The sequence below is a fragment of the Pseudopodoces humilis genome, chromosome 5, assembly GCF_049639895.1.
Source record: "Pseudopodoces humilis isolate 2021_Gansu_Grassland_sample_001 chromosome 5, ASM4963989v1, whole genome shotgun sequence".
Classification (NCBI taxonomy): domain Eukaryota; kingdom Metazoa; phylum Chordata; class Aves; order Passeriformes; family Paridae; genus Pseudopodoces; species Pseudopodoces humilis.
The window spans coordinates 48,907,600-48,924,695 of NC_142204.1; the positions used below are offsets into that span (position 1 = coordinate 48,907,600).

Sequence of the window (17,096 nt, forward strand, 5' to 3'; positions counted from 1 at the left end):
GTTAGTCATTCTGCATGGAGGGCACAAGCCTCAGGACTTGCCAGGTCTTTGTTGAGGATTTCTCTATGCTTGCAGCTGCTACCTCCTGTCACTAGGAGCCAGCATAGGAAGGACCATGATCAGTCTTATTTTTCCTCTCCATACACCAAAACATAGACAATTGGGAGGGTGGCTAACATTTGATTTTGGAGAAGGAAGTGGAAGTCTTTGATCCTTCCTGTCAGTAGACATTCAGGACAAGAATTCATCATTTGAGAGGATGGAATCTCTATACCTTTCTTCCTCGTTCTTTCTAACTACTCAAGACCTGCTAGCAAAACACTATCTAATATTAGACCTGTCTTTTACCTGTGGTATGCCACTTTTCATTCCACAAACTTTGAAGTTTCCTTCATATCTTCCATGTTTTGAGTGGGAAAAGCTTTTCAAATTGCTAAGACGTGTGTGGAGGAACATTGCTCTGCTTTGATGAGGTCCTTAGAGCTGCGAAGACATAAACAGGAACACCTCCTTCAGCAGGGATCTTGCTGAATGTCCTCAAGTGAAGAGAAAATGTTTGCAACAATGCAGATGGGGAGAACAAGTTTTTCAACTGCCTGTCCTCTTGATGGAGTCAAAGGAGATAAAATTGTCTAAGCATATACATTTTTATATGTTTATATGTCTGTGGGTGTATATAATGACAGTTGTTTTTTTCTTGCAAATGAGGTGTTCACTTTAACAGCAAAGATAAAGTGTCAATTATCAGACAGACTTGTGAAATATAAACTTGAGGTAATGGAATGGGGTCACTTCAGTGAGATAGCTGTGTTAAAGTTAACCAAATTACCAGCTAATCTATTCTAAAGAGATAATTGGCCATATACCTTCTGCAGAAGGGACAGTGAGTGACTAATGAGCAGGACTGTGCTGTGGCAACTAGTGAAAGATGTTAGGAGTAAATTGTAAACAATACTATTCAAGAACAGTTACATGTGTAAATATCAACTGGATATCTTTTAGTACTGGAAATTACTCAAGAGGAAAGGTTATAAATCAGGACAGGATACTTTTTGGGCTGTTAGCAGCTGTATGGATATCTTCATGTGGCTGAGAGCCAGGGGGAGGGTTGGGGAGCATGGGAAATGGCAACAGCCATGGGGATTTTCCTGCAGTTTACTGAGATATGCTGACATCAGGTATGACTCAGCATTCTCCACATTCTTTCTGTATTGTTTTGTCCTGTATCCAGAGGCATAATGGAACACGAATTCTAATGCCAAGGCCATTATTACACTTGTAACATAGGCCCTGTAACAGCTTCTTGCAAACTGTTGGCAAGGAATTATTCACTTGACTTTGAAGGCGCAAGGAGATTAAACTGAAATGTACACAGTCAAATTCTTAATTTCAGTGTGTGCAGGGACAGGGAAGATTAGTGAGTACCTCATTATTTTCAGTGCAAGCAGACAGTGCAGTAGTTCTGGCCCATTTTCCAGGAAGGACCTAAGGACAAATTGCATGCTTTCACTTCTACTCAACTACCTATTTATGAGGAAAGCAAAAGAAAAATCTCTCACAGATACTGCAGTCAGTGAAACATGTTAAGCCTGCAAGGATAATGACAGCAGCTGAGTCAGGGTGTTCATCTAATTGATGGTAGAAACAGGATCTCTGAAGTATTTTGCATTCTGAAAGAATACTGTTAGGAGAAAGATACACAATTTCATGGTGTAACGTGAGCAAATATAAGGTGCTCTTACGGTTTTTCCAGCACTTGTGAGAGTCTTAGGATAAATTCCACCACAGCTTGTGGAGGGTGGTCTGGTCTCTGGCTGCTGTCAATGCTGCTTTACTGTAGTTGGAGGCTGTAGAGCGGGGAGAGTGCACAGCCTGTCATGTGGCAGTTGTGACCACACAGGCAATACAGCAATATGAATTGTCCTTACTGAGGTGTGTCTTGCAAGCAGAGTGGTTCTGGACAGCATGATGATATTGTGTAAGTCTCTGGAGGGAATCCCAGGACAGCTGGTCTTCACCAATGTTACTAAATCACATCCTATCAAGACATGAGACTAAAACCATGGGTTACTATTGCTAGAGTAAATAAAGTTCTAAGAGTAAATAAAGTGTTTGGTGTCATTGTTTGGATGGACAAACTGCTTCAGTTCCAGTAGCATGTGTGCTGTGAGGCATAAACTGCATGGTGATTATGATTTAAATTATTAAATCTGCAAAACACAAGGTCTGATTCTGTCACCTGTTATTAGATCTCAAAAAAGATATGACTGAGAACTGGTAATAAGATATGATCACATGCGTGCCATAAAAGATGAGCAATGTGAATATGAATTGCTTTATTAGTATATTAAATACTCTCTAAGTATAACCTACATAAAGGACTTGTGTAGACAGATGCTGAAGATCTTGCAAAATTTTATGTTTGGAGTGCTTGAGGTGCATAGTAAAGCTTTTAGGCTTAATGGGCAATGCTAGCTTATGCTTGAATGTTTTGGTAAACTGAGAGATTACAAAGTGATTAGTGTTTAGTAGCTATCCAGGTAAGTACCAGCTTTAAATTCTGTACATCTTTCCTGTTGTGGAAATGAGTTGGAAACTGTCAGACAGTCTACACTTCAACGAGTGATATCTTTAAGTATTTGTGTTGCAAAGTGGAGTCACTTCTGTTTAATATTCGTATTTTGCATGAGTGTCTCATTTTTACTGCAGTTAGGTGTTTTTACTTGGAGTGGGCTTTATAACTTCAGTTGTCATTAAATTAATGTATGGTTTCTGTATAAAACCACATGACCAGGGCAGCATCCACCACACACTGAAATGTTAGTACCCCTCATCCAAACTGGTGTACATATAGACAGCATATGTTTAGACCTGGCTGTGTATCACTTCAGGTGACCAATTTAAGATCCTCCTTCCTTTCCCATTACCTCAGGGGCTTGCTGAGTCATGGCATGTTTTTGTTGTTTTCCTGTGATGTACCTTAGGTGTAAGGCACCTAACTTGCCTTAAAGACTGTATAAAGGAAGATGCAGAACTATGTTAGATTTTGATGGGTTTTGGCAAGCAGGGTTCAGAAGCATTTTATAACTAATAGTTCATGCTATTTGCTATATGAAGGATAAATAATGGGATAAAACACTGCTCATTCCTCTTCAAACTGCAGAGATCCAGAAGGCTGATATGTTTTCTTAGTCTATAATAAGAACCTTTAGTTAACATCTAGTTTCACTAATTTCTGTATGCTGTGGCTGACTGCTTTGAGCTGAAGTTCTGGAGACACCTTTAATAAATAATGAACTAGCTTGTCTAATCCAAGGTTCTGTTTATTATATGTGAATTGTTTAATTATGCTTAAGATAACAAATTGCTTTCTAATATTCGTTAGCCAAAGCAGTTGAAATGTGTTGTATATGAAATAATATAATTTATATCCAAGTAAGTAGATATACTTCTACCTTTCAAGGCTGTTTTCTGTGAAAATTGTCTACAGCATGTGCCAGAGTACCTCTGACTTTGTTCAGGGATATTTTGAAAGGCTTTGTCCATATAAGCCTTTAACTTTTCTTTCATCTTCTGTTTAAACGCTGTGCTTTGAACAGAACTTGGTGCAATTACACTCTTTGTATGTCTGTATGCATTTTCTTCCTTTCTAGGAAATATTTGTTTGCACATGATAGCAACCTGGTGATAACCAAACATCATGCATACAATGAAATGCATATGAAGAAAATAGTATAGTATGTGTAACTTTGAATGTATGAAAGCAACTGAAAAACTAAAAGCCCAAGGAAGTGATTGCTGGGGGAATTGTGTTGAAGGTTATACTAAATCTGATTGGTGACTGATAATGGATATGTGTGTTTGATCAGTACTGAGATGTAACTGAAGAAATGGCATAGCTTCATATTAAAAATGCATTAGTGTAGTTGACTGATATCTATCTGATAAAAATATCTGTAGATAGACAACTTGAATAATACAACAGGATACATAAGGAGATGTTTGACATATTGCAGAAAAACGTGTATATTTCCTAAACAAAGCACTGAAAAGAAGGGTTTGGGTTCCTACACACCCAGATGTTATACACACCCAGATGGTGTGAGATTGTCATTTTGTTGCTGTTTCCATGATTTTCAGGAAAATATGCCGCAACTGCAAATGTGGCCAGGAGGAGCATGATATCCCTTCAAGCAATGAGGAAGATCGGAAAGTGGGGAAACTCTTTGAAGATACGAAATACACAACACTCATTGCAAAGCTGAAAAATGATGGCAATCCCATGTATAAACGCAATGTAATGATATTGACCAGCCCAGTGCCAGCCAAGAACATAACCATCGATACTGTGACTTATGAGTGGGCTCCTCCTGTTCAGAATCAGACACTTGTAAGTCCAACTCACATTTATTCATATTCAAGGCAGGAGTTGGAAGACAAAGTAATAGAGCTTATTGGAAAGTAACTTTGCCTCTTGTAGTCTTCCTTTCTTCCTCCTCAAAACTGAAAATATGGTGCCTGTTTAATAAATCTTGCTTGATTGATGTTTGTATGTAGAAATTCTTAAAAACCTGGGGAGATTAGGTTTTAATACATAGGATTAAGAGTTATCTACTAAGTCCCTGGAGACCAGTTTCTGTATCCTGCCTTTTTTTCCCCTTTTTTCCTTTTCTTTTTTTTTTTCTTTTTTTAAAATAAATTTAAAAATTTTCACGGAGTGTGGGCTTAAAGGAAAAAAATCAAACCCATCACCACATCAGTTTAAACTTAAGGGGAACACTTGGTCTTGCATGTAACTTTTACTGTATATGGTAAGAACAAGGTCAGTGTTAACGTCTAAAAGAGCAGCTCTCTTCCAGTATATTTTCAGCTGAAGTAGATGAGATAGTAGATAGCCTTCTGAGGACCTTGCTTCACTTTTCAAATTTTTATTATTAATTTATTGTACCAAAATGTTGTGCAGTCCATGTCAGAACGACATTATCTCAAATTACTCCTTTTCAGTGAATTAATCAAACCTTGTGCATCTAAGACTTATTTAATACTCAGTTACCAATTTGATTTTTAGCTTTTTCATTGCTTTATTAAAACCAGGGCTTTTTTATTTTTCCTTCATTTAGCTAGAGTTATTTCTTCAATGGGCTGTGTGACCCAAGCAGATTATTTCAGATTCTACTTTTCTAAGACCATACTCATGATCAGTATTTATAGATAGAGACAAGGTGCTGTGTAAATGTTATTTACTCAGAGAAGTAATAACTCCTTTCTGTATGTTGTAAAAGGCTTAAAAAGGAGCCTGTCTCTTACTCTGGGAAGAAGCCAATTAATGCATCTGCTGAATTTTATCTCTATTACTGTTTCAGGAGCTTAGTGTTTATGGAAAGAACCTTGTTTTTGACAAATTTGACTGTCACTAAAAACAGTAGAGATTATTTTAGTTGTGTTTGCTTATGAGAATGGGTTTGTAGCTGAAGTGCCATCTGATATATAATTCCTCCTGATTCAGGCTAGACAGTACATGCAGATGTTACCAAAGGAGAAGCAGCCTGTTGCTGGCTCGGAAGGCGCGCAATACAGGAAGAAGCAGTTGGCAAAGCAGCTGCCTGCTCACGATCAGGATCCTTCAAAATGCCACGAGCTTTCCCCCAGTGAAGTCAGGCATATGGAACAATTTGTGAAGAAGTACAAAAAAGAGGCACTTGGTGTAGGAGATGTCAAGCTCCCTGGTGAGGTGGAAGTGAGAGCTTCTGATGAGAATAACTTGAAAAATGGTCGTGACAGAGGTACCTCATCTGCTGTTGGAACAGTGGAGAAGTCCCAAAATCAGAAAGCATCTCAATATGTAAGTATAAAAAGGGAGAGATAAAGCAATAAGGTATATTATCATCTGAGTGCTCTATTTGGTCATTTTAACCCAATTAAATTTGTTAATTTGGAATAGCAAAAATCTGGGGAGGGGGAGAAAGAAGGGGAACTGGAAAATGTTGTGCATGTCTGCATAGAGCCCTGTTTTTTGATGGTATTCAATGCATTGCAGCACATAACTTCCTAGCTGACACTTTCATCCTCAGTGCAAAAACATGTTTGCTTGGAGATAGTGTATTAGGGTGGCTTTTACAGAATAAAAATCAAAATGCTTGTGTCGTCTTATGGACTAATCATTACATTCTTCTCTTGAAGAGTTAGTTTTATTTTAGAAACTTGTTTTCTCCTCCTTCTTGGAAGAGCACTGAAATTACCCCCTTGACAAATTGTGCTTAAAATGAAAAGAAATTAAGGAATAATGAAGTAACATGTTTCCATCCTGTGTCCAACAAGTTGAGCCATACAATGGCTCTTTTGACTAGCTTTCTTTTCATATTCAGCTCCATTTTCTTCTTCTATTTTTTTCTGATTTCTCCTTGTAGTAGCTCAATGAAAAACGAGGTATATAAAACTACCCAGTTTTCATTGACATTTCAAAAATTATAGCCTTAATCAAGTATTTTTGACCATAACTACTGCTGTGCTTGTCTCAACTACCAATTACAAATACAAAATAGGGGTAGGACTACTGAAGGAACATTGAATCAATTTAGTGGAGGTAGACATTATTTAGGAGTGTCAAAAGCTCTACTGTAGGATGGTTTCTAGAAATGTTGCTATTATATATATGAATCCTTAAAATTTTATGCAGCTTGCCTACAGAAAATTAATATACAAGTTCTAGATGGAGAAAAAGGTTTGCTTAACATTGTAGAATGTGGCTTTTCGTGTTATTGTGGGGTGTGGTGTGCTTTTTTGTTGTTTGTTTCTGACAGTATATATGACTACTGGTGTGAAATATAAAATCAACACTTAGGTTTCAGCTTTGGACATGGCCACGTACCCTAAAAATTTTCAAGCTCTGCCATTTGATTACCTGTAGATGTTTTCTAATTATTTTTATTTTTTAGGAGGGGAGAAGGAGGGCATTGGGGGTGGTTTTTGGAGTTTTTGTTACTGTCTTGTTATGCAGAACCTAAGAAACTAAAAAAGTTATTTTTCTACATCTTGATTATGTTACTGTCATTTTGTCTTAAATCAGCCTTTCCTGCCAGTTTACTTTGATTTCACAACAGCAGTTCTTAACTTACCTCTTTCTCAAGGAAGACCCATAGAAAAACACATCTTGCACTGTCCCCTGGTGACCAAATGCCTTGGACTATAAATAAGTCAAAAGCAGGAGGTACTCTGTCCTCTTGAGTAATTGTAACAGAAGGTGCTTTATTTTTACATGACACCTGTTTATCGCTATCCAACTTTCCTTACTCCGGCACCTGAGTATTCTTCCTGCAGTTTAAACCAAGCATCTGTTATCACTGTGGGCTGTGACTGAGAAAGAGGCTTGTAGGTGCTTAATAGCATAAGTGAACATTTGGGTTTCTTATCTGTTGTTAGGTACTGAGTTTACACTGTGTTAAATAATCAGGATTTACATAGGTTATTTTTAAGTATTTTGGGGGGGGGTCTGATTTCTGCAATGCTAATTTGTTTAGCTGTATGGTTTAGCATTATCTCAGCTGCTTTTTAACAGTTCAGCATGAACTGATGAAAGAAGAGCTCTTAAATACTTAGCAAAAGAAATGCCATCCGTTTTTTATTGGTTCTGCATTTTTGCTCATCTGCTTTTCTTGTACATTGTCTTTCAGACTGAGTTTGAAAGCTTTATTCCTGTAGCTGTGGTAAAAAGAATCTCTTGAAAAATTAATTTTTATTATCGGAATAGACTGCACTTCTTTGAAACCTGATAAAAAATTTAAAAAAAAGCAAACCCAACAACACTAACAACCAGGTCTCCACTATTAAAGTAAACATACCTATAATAATTGTCTCTGTGTTTACAAATATAAAGCTTTTTCACCATGATTGAAAGCTGAATTAAAGAAAAATAGGTAGTTAGCATATTTTCATGCTGTAAAGAAGGAAATTTTTATATAACTTTTAACCACCAGAGCTGGAGATGCTGGACGTGTTAGACAAGGGAATCACATTGCCTAGACCTGGGTCTAGGGAGTTACTTAATCTTCCAGTGTACTTCTCTTGGAGTATGAGGTCTAAAGTAGAAAGGTCAGAAACCTTTATATACATACATATTTGAACTTTCGCTTCCATTAGTTTCCCTACATTCTGCATTTTGTTTCTGTTGCAAGTTGTTCTTCCATTTTTGTTGTCTTTCTATATATCATTTGAAATTGTCTGGGATCTGGGATCTGATCAATATGCCTTACAGCTGAGGCACTTTATATGTATTTTATTTTTATATGCACACACAAAGCCATTTGTGGCTGATGTGAGTCATAGAGGAAAACCTTCCCAGGATGTTCAGCCCAGTCCACAGACCAGCTGGAGTGCAGGAAATGCCAGACTGGTGATTAAACTGTAGATAAAAAAATTTTTGGTTCAGTAACATAAATCATCTGTGTTTTTTTTACTTGATGGCAAAGCCCTCTCTGTGAGCAGCTATAGGGCAAAAGACTGAACTCTCTGGAACTATTTGTAGTGTAGCTGTGTATGTACGCTTTGTAGTTTATCCATAGTCACTCTCCCTGTCCTAGAATTATTAATCTCAGGCTGTTGGACATTAGCCATGTGCAACTAGTTTCTCTAGAACATAGGTTTAAACAAAATCAGTTTGAAATGCTCACTTATTTTATATTTCTCTCACCAGTTATGCAGATACAGCTTGGTCTTCTCATGATATATAAGTACAGCCATTTTCTTGTCATGTGTTCTGGTCATAGTTGATTAGCTTAGATGGATGCTCATTATTCTCTCCTTGTTCCTAAGCATGTAAAGTTTACGGAGCATAACATGAATTTTAATTGCATGTTGTGTTTTTAAACACTGGACTGCAACTGCAGAATGTGAATACAGCGAAGTACAACAATCCTTTTAAGGAGCACCAATGCTATGTCAGTAGAATGTACATCATCCTGAATTGGTTAGTTAAACCTGAAGTATGGTACAGGTATATCCTGAACCATTACTGTCTACTCATGGAACTAAACTAATGCTTTAATTTCAGTCTGGAAAGATTGAATTTATTAAATATATCAATAGCATGTAATTTTTATAAATACAGTTCTCAAAGACTTAATTAACTTGGTAATAATGTCTTTCCAGTCCTGCTATCACTGCAAACTGAAGATGGAGGAAGGTGACCCAGCTGTCTATGCAGAACGTGCTGGATATGACAAATTGTGGCATCCAGGTTGTTTTGTCTGTTGCACCTGCAGTGAACTTCTAGTAGACATGATCTATTTCTGGAAGAATGGTAACCTGTATTGTGGAAGACATTATTGTGATAGTGAAAGACCCCGATGTGCTGGATGTGATGAGGTAGGAAATATCCTAGTCTTTTCTTCTAGCATATAAGTTTGTTCCCCTGAGAAGTGATTAGGAGTTTTAGTAAAACATTTCAGTGCAGGAAAATTATGTGCTTTCACCAGTTTAGTTGATATTTTAGTTGCAAAGAACTGAAACCAGTATGGACACTGCACATTCAGGAAGATCCATAGTTTGTTTTGGATTTGGTGGTGATTTTGCACAATCTGTGGAGACATAGGCTGTGATGTGTGAGGGAAAATTCTTCCAACAAGTTCAATTTTCACAGCTGTCTCCTTATCAGGGGCAATAGGGGCCAAATTGACTCTGAGCAGCAACAGGGAACAGCCCTTCTGGGGTCTCTGGCATCTGCAGACTCTTGGGAGCAGCATGGAGGCTTTTGGGAAACAGTTAAACAATGGTGGAACCACTGGGAGTTCCTTGCAAGTCACAAAACATCCAGAGGCTGTATTTATTAAAAGGTACACTGTTCAAATGAATGTACTTGTTTACTTGTATATTTGTTTATATCTTCCTTGTAGCTAATATTCAGCAATGAATACACTCTTGCAGAAGGGCAAAACTGGCATCTGAAACACTTCTGCTGTTTTGATTGTGATTGTGTTTTGGCTGGGATAACCTATATAACAGTGAATGACAAGCCAGTCTGCAAATCCTGCTACATGAAGAACCATGCTCCGGTAAGCCCTTACAGATGTGTTGGTGTTGTGAAGGAAGGGAACATAAGTCTATGGAGCTTCAAACTCTTACTTTTTCTCAGTCTGGGAAGTATCTAAAGTGTATAAATTGAATGTGTGTTTAGGCCTGAGTCACTCATCTTCTTCCCCTTCAGGAAAAAAAAAACAACAAACAAAACCCACAACTTTAGACAGGCAATTGTTTGTCACTTCATAAACTTGAACAAAAGCCATTGCCGGGGGTGGGTGGGGGGCTGGGAGGGAACCTGTTGGAAAAACACCTTGAACTTAACCAATGGTGAAGCAGGATTTGGTAACAGAAGAAGTAGGTGAAGATGAGTGATGCTGCTAAATGTTTAGTTCTTGTCGATTGTACTTCACTGAGCCTGGTGGGAGTCAACTTCAGCTGATCTGGTAAAAGTCTGTAGTGATAACTGCAATCTAGGGATTTCTGTTTCATTTATTTCTAACCACAGGTGTTAAAAAGGAGAGTGATTGACAGGATAAAGCTAGAAGTTTGGAAAAGAATGGTAGTTCTTGATTCGTCGTTCTGCTGGAAACTAATATGAGAGGATGGTGCAGTAATGTCTATAAGTTAGCTAGCTACTAGTTGGGGGCTCAGTCTAATGTGCACCTAGATGGTTTATATAGTGAATGGACAAAATGTGGTCGTCTCTAGTTGGCAGTTAATAATAATTCTGAGGTAGGAGTGAGGAACTGTTTTTTTGGAGAGACTTTTTTTTTTCCCTCTTAAAACATTAACTTTCTCTATCTAACTTACAGTTTGTGAACAACCAGATTTTAAGATGAATTCAAGACATTCTAATAACTTCTAATAACCTTTAATTATTTGACATTGCCACAGAGCTGTCAATGCACAGGTAGATTTGTAGGTAATCTCTTCACATATTTAGGTTAATATATGAAGATCTGTGCTGTTTGACAGAAAAGGTTTTTATGGTTATTTGGATATTGGGAAATACTAACCATCATAACTGTCTAAGCTTAGTTCCAGCAGCAAATAAGTTGTGTGTCCATTTTATTATTCTGTGCCCTCAGCTGAATTCTAATCAAAACACTTTAAAAATAAAGAAAAAAAATCAAAAGCTGGAGACTTTTTAAAAAGGCTTCTTTTAACACCTGTCTCTCTTTTCCAAAAACATTTAAGAGTTCCAGGCTTATTTCACTTGAAGAGAGCATGTGTGTGCTTCATTTGAGTGTTGTTTTATTTCTAAACAGATCTGCCAAGGCTGTCATAATGCTATAGATCCAGAGGTTCAGCGCGTAACATACAACAACTTCAACTGGCACGCTACGCGGGAGTGCTTCTTGTGCTCCTGTTGCAGCAAGTGTCTGATTGGGCAGAAGTTCATATCTGTGGAAGGGATGCTTTTCTGCTCAGTGCAGTGTAAGGAAAAGATGATGTCATAAAAGAAGACATGCACAGAACTAATCAAGTATTGCTGAGTTCCAAAGGCGCTTGCATTTCTACTGTAAAATATATATTGTCAGGGCATTTAAAATTATTGAAAGTATTAAATAGCATTTCCCAAAGAGATTTTTTTTTTTTTTTTTAATGTCTAAAGCTTCCTATGTAATCTTCATTTCTTAGCTGTAATGATACTTTCTGGTTTGGAATACTGTTTCTGAGTCCTATTTCAAATTACTTCATATCACAGAAATGTAAGAAAAAATGTGTTACAAACTCTATACATTCTAAGGGAGCTCTTCACTGTGAAGAATTGTTTTGCTGTATCTTGTTTAATGGAACAAGAAAATGTGAAAATGCTCCAATTTATCTTGTTTTGTATGATAAAAGTAACTCTTCCACCTCTGGTTTCACTAATCTATCATTTTTATAGTTTTTCTGCTTTCATCAAGCACTTTAGATAAAAGGATCAGTTTTACTGCCATGTACAGCTTTGTTTTCCTGACTTCAAGTAGGCAGGAAGAATGACACTAAAAAAAATTTGTCTTTAGTAATTTCTTTGGTTTTGACACAGGGGCTCTTGGGGGATAGTTACTACTCTTATTTCTAGTTTTGAAAGTAACTCCACCAGTAGAAAAATGTTGGCTCATAGTCCTTTCTTGCAACGATTCATGCCTGTAAAAGCTTTAATTTTACACATACTGAAGTTATTTTATAGATTGGGGTTGGGGAGTGTTGGTGTTAGAAAATAAGAGCAGGTCTTGCTTAGATTAAAAAAAAATCCACCAGAAGTAGTGGGTGTCACTGTTAGCCTTTCAGAACTTGCTTCTGTTTTATATCATGAATGTTCCTTTCATAAGTTGTGCCTTCTATCAAGAGGGATGTGGCACACAGTACTGTATGCATTTCCAAGAATGTATTTTGCAAATGGATCCTGCTTTTGATTTCTAAGTTCTGAACCAAAGCACAAAGAAGTCTTTCCCGGAAAACTTCCAGTATTTGAGTGAAAAAATTCACAGCTGTGTATTAGCTTTGCTTACTAGATAAACCAAATGTGTGGCTCTTTTTTTTTTAATAATTATAGACCTAGGGTGAAGCTTCTTAGATCTTTGTGCCAAACACTGAATGGTGAGGTTTTGGCCTGAAAAAAATAATAAAATAATTATTTTTAAAGAAAAGTCTATGCAAGTCTTATTTTCAGTTCTTGTAAGTTTTATGGTGATTGTATTGCAACAATTATAAATAAAATTAGGTTTTTTGCTTAAATTGTCTACTAATTCTGTTTGTGTTCAATCCCCTTCAGGGGAGGCAAGGAAGAAGGGAAATGTTCCCATATTTTACTGTAGCTTTGACATTATTTCCTAAAAACTGAAGGCCTGTATTACTGTGCAGTGGTTACTATCTTGTGTAATATTGTTTATGTGCTTACAGGTGCAAAACAGTGGGTCTTGTTCCAACAAATGCTCAACTTCAGAACTTCGTGTTATTTTTTATTCACATAAACTATTTTAAGATATTGAATGGGAAGTTTTGAATTCATACAAGTGAGGTAATGTGTTGCGAAAATAAAGTGCATTGTGATCCTTTGAGTGCTGTGAAAATAGGACCCACTTTGGGATTTTAGATGTTGTCTAAGTTGTAAACTTTACATGCATGTTCTTGAAGCCTGTACAGCTTTTCTCAGAGATCCTCAGGAAGTACAAAAAAGTATATGTATTTCAGCTCATACCAATAAACTGTATCCTTGCCAGATTTGCAGGTTTAAACCAAGGAACATCAGGATGTCTCAGTAAGAGAAGGTTTTTCCATGTAAGTGCTACTTAACCTGTAGCAGGTTATGTACTTTAACCTGTACAGGACATGCTGTGAGAACACTGTTTGGGGGTGGGATAATGCCTGATTTAATGATTATCCATAAGGATGGCTTAATAGTGACTGGGTTTTATGTGTCTTGAGCACATCTGTCCTCACCCACTCACTAACATGTCTTCTGGAAGATGCAGCTGACCTTTATAAAGAACTGAAAAGATCTTTTGCACATTTCTCTGCCCTGCTTTCCCCTGCCACGCTGTGTAAAAGCTTTCTCATTGATGTGATTACTTGGTCTGATAGCAATCATACTTTTCACTTCAAACCTTTTTGTAACAGTTTTGTTTATTAAACTTTATTATTGTGTAACCTTCATTTACAAGGCTGAGCAAGAGATAGGGCTTATTTTTTCCACCAAGACACAATTGCTAAGGAAATTTATGTCAAACCAAACAATTTAAATAGTCCATCAACTAGGACTGACTTTTCCCATGCCTTGTTGGCTTGCTGGATTTAGCTGGCCTTCTTCTTGAGTATCTTCCCTTGCTTGCTTGATTCCTCTGGCTCTCCTCCCTGGAACCTGATGAATCTAGGTGTTTCTTCTATGGGGAATCCAAAGTTTAATTTCTGTTCATGTAGTAATTGGAAAGGATTGTGTCTTAAGAACTTCAAGTGTAACATGCAGGTGATACAGAGAGTAGACAAAGATACTGCTGTGTGACTTCACGATAGGTCAGAGATGATTAGGAGTGCTGAACTATTCCTCTAATGAGCTAGGAAGGAGTTTATGTTCCTGCAGATAATTGTTTGTGTTAGCTGAAAGATATGTCAACATAGTGGAGCTAGAAAACAAGCATTAAGGAGATTTCATTCTGTCACTGTCATAATAATACTGGCAGTAAAATGTTGGGATTTTTTTTCTTTCGCATTTTTTGGCTATTTTATTAGAAGTCCCTTTGGACCTATTTCTCTTAATAAGTTAAGAATAGAAGCTGGAAGCTTTTGCATACTTCAGTAATAAAAATATATACTTTCCAGATGAAATTTTGACGTCTCTTGAATGTTGAAGTTCTTTGTTTAAGAGTAGAACTTTGTTGGTAAGAAAGAGTTATAAGCAGTCATTTTAACAACTAAATATTTTTATTTAAGGAAGAGCTATCATGTGGGTCTGTAAAATTGAGGCTGGTAAAAGCTTTGCAAAAACTTTGAAGGAACAAAGCTAAAGCAATGCATCTTTGAATTAGTAGTATATGTATGGTAGGAATAATCTGTAACTTTTGCTGAGATTTGGATTACATTTCAAACTTAGTGTGATTATACATATGCTAGAAATAAAAGAAAAACATATTTTAATCAGGTCTTAAATGTATTTTTTACCTCTTAAAATCTAAAGTTTGTGCATTAAAAGACATGCTAATGAGTAATCAATACAACAGCTTCCCATTAGCTTCCAGAATCATAGGTTTTGAGTCTTAAGAAACACAGGTAATGGTGTGAAGCAAAATTTTCTGACTTTGTTGTAGTAGTGACCATTAGCAGAGAAGTATTTGCTTGCAGAACTAGAAGTACTTGGGACACTCTAAACCCTCTGTTCCCATAAGAATAGGTGAGGTAGGGGTGGCAGAATGGTAACATTTTGCTCAATAGCCTCTGCTAAATTTAGAATGGGTTTGGGATGTTAGAGGTAGGAATGGGTGGCAAGAAGGAGGTTGGCAGTCCAGGAAAGGGTCAGCAATTCACCTAGCAGTAAGTTCTCCAAGGAAACAGGAACACAATGGCTGTACTAAGAACAGGATGAAGGGAACAGTTCAAGGGCAGAAATTCAGAGTTCAGGTAGGGTGTAGGCATGTCCTGGGCATGCTCTCTCACCACAGCAGCATCCCAAACCTTGTTGAATCTCAGTGGAAAGGCATCTTGAAAATCGCCTCCACAAGAGCAGTCCTCTGGGTCCCAAGTAGTCCTTTCTTAGCCCAAGCAAAATGCTGTCAGAGAAGATTCCAGTCTGATTCACATCCAAATATATATGAATGCTTTTGTGTGGTGAAAAAGGGTAGGAGAGACCAGTAGAAAATCTTTTATTAGACCTCTGCACTTTTTCACGTGTCAGGAGTGTGGAGTGCCCTGTTTTATCCTAGAACTGACAGGAACCCACTCCGGCTGCTCCTCACATACCCGTCAGTCTCCATTGAGTACAAATGTTATTTTCTTTACATTTTTCAGTATGAAACACAGGGAAAGTTTGTTCACCTTCTTCTGTGTCTCTGAATGAGTGAAGTAGGCTTCCAGAAGCGAGAAGTCTGGATTCAAGGCTGTCCTCAAGCATTTCAGCTTCAAATTCTCCCTCTCACCTTCTGCGAGAATGTCCCAGCCATCAAGCTGTGGTGTCAGCTCCAAGTAGGCACCCTTCACATCATCTGTTGTAGGTAGACCAAAGAAATTAAGAATTTCTTAGTCAACCTAAACTACACATGACACAGCTAATGATTTTTAATGTTAACTGAAATACACCATTGAAGTTGTATTGCTGTGTTGTTAGCACTCAGCAGCAAGTAGGATCACACACAAGTAGATTTGGTGGTTTTTGTCTTGCAAAGAGCTGCTTGTTAACAGTGTAAAGTTGGAGCCCCTCTGCACTCATTGTGTCTACTACCTTATTGCTTCAAAGTGCTGAGGCTGAAGAAGTCTATGGGCCAGGGCCTTCTACTTCTGCCTTTTCTCAATCCTTCAGTAAAAAAGTAAATTCAGTTTATTAATTAAGCATAAGGCCAAAGAATGGTACTTAGTAAGAGTACTACCAAAGAGGTCCTAGAATTAAGTACTAAATGTCATCTAATTATCATCAGGTACTGAAAAAAGTGTTGATTTTTTTCCATGTCCTTATTAACATAAATGATGGGTAAAGGAGCTTTAGGGAACTAAAGTCCAAGATCATCTGAGCCAAGACTAGGCTCAGATTGTAGACTGCCACCCTGTGTTCACTGCTTAACTCACAGAAAATGAGCCAGATAGGCTTTGCCTCCGGCAAGCATTGAGGCAATACCTGCACCATGGTGCCACCACCAGAGCAGCAATGCCAGGTGGTTGCTATGAACAATCAACAAAGTGTTACAGATCAGTTTCCCCTCTTTGCCTCCCCCCTAAACAAGTGAAAAAAGAAACAAATAAGAGGATGTTTCTGCTACAAATTAAGCCCAGCATTGTTCAGATTTGGATTCATGCCCAGCATTGTCATGGAAAACTTTTGCACCCAGTTTATGAGAAACTAGCTTCATGTATTTGTTAACTTTTCATTTGTTAAAAAAAAATAAAAAAATAGTGTCACAGTAAAGCATCGAGGCTATTTTATTGTTTGCCCTGAATGAGTTTTTTGCATGAGTCAAGACTTGATTTTTATGTTGGCAGTAACTGAGCTCTTGGAAACAGACCCCTGATGTTCCTCCGTTCCCCAGCAGATGCCGTCTGTGCTGCGCTCAGCGCACGGGCAGCTGCATCCGCGGGGCTGGGCTCTGTTTCCTGGAAACAGCAGGAAAATAAGTTTTGAGCTGAAAGAGATGTTCTGAAGGCTTTAGGAAAGAGTGAGCTGAGGACAGGGCTCTAAGTCCAGGAGGCAGTGCAGAACTGGAAAACACCATGACCAGGAATTTGGATAGGAGAAAGAGGCACGAGGAAGATATTTTAGAATGAACATGAGTGGGGAAATAGAGGGAAATGGGAAATAAGCCAGGGCATAATGCTGAATGCATAATGCTGAATCGTGGAACCACTGTGAAATAGTTTTGACTTATTATTGAAAGGTGAAAAACAGGAAGTGCTGA

General features: G+C 37.7%; 1 protein-coding gene across 3 annotated transcripts in view; it reads left to right on the forward strand.

The window, feature by feature from the left end:
* TES (testin LIM domain protein) overlaps window positions 1-14,520 on the forward strand; it is a 30,181-nt gene extending 15,661 nt beyond the window's left edge. For 2 of the 3 annotated variants that reach the window (XM_088055811.1, XM_088055810.1), the window contains exons 3-7: window positions 4,141-4,390; window positions 5,507-5,842; window positions 9,145-9,360; window positions 9,888-10,046; window positions 11,283-14,520. In XM_088055811.1, the coding sequence (XP_087911937.1) occupies window positions 4,141-4,390; window positions 5,507-5,842; window positions 9,145-9,360; window positions 9,888-10,046; window positions 11,283-11,474 (1,153 nt within the window). In that variant the 3' untranslated portion in view covers window positions 11,475-14,520. The remainder of the gene's footprint in view (window positions 1-4,140; window positions 4,391-5,506; window positions 5,843-9,144; window positions 9,361-9,887; window positions 10,047-11,282) is intronic. The other variant, XM_005519251.3, reaches the window with a different exon arrangement.
* Window positions 14,521-17,096: the final 2,576 nt, after the last annotated feature.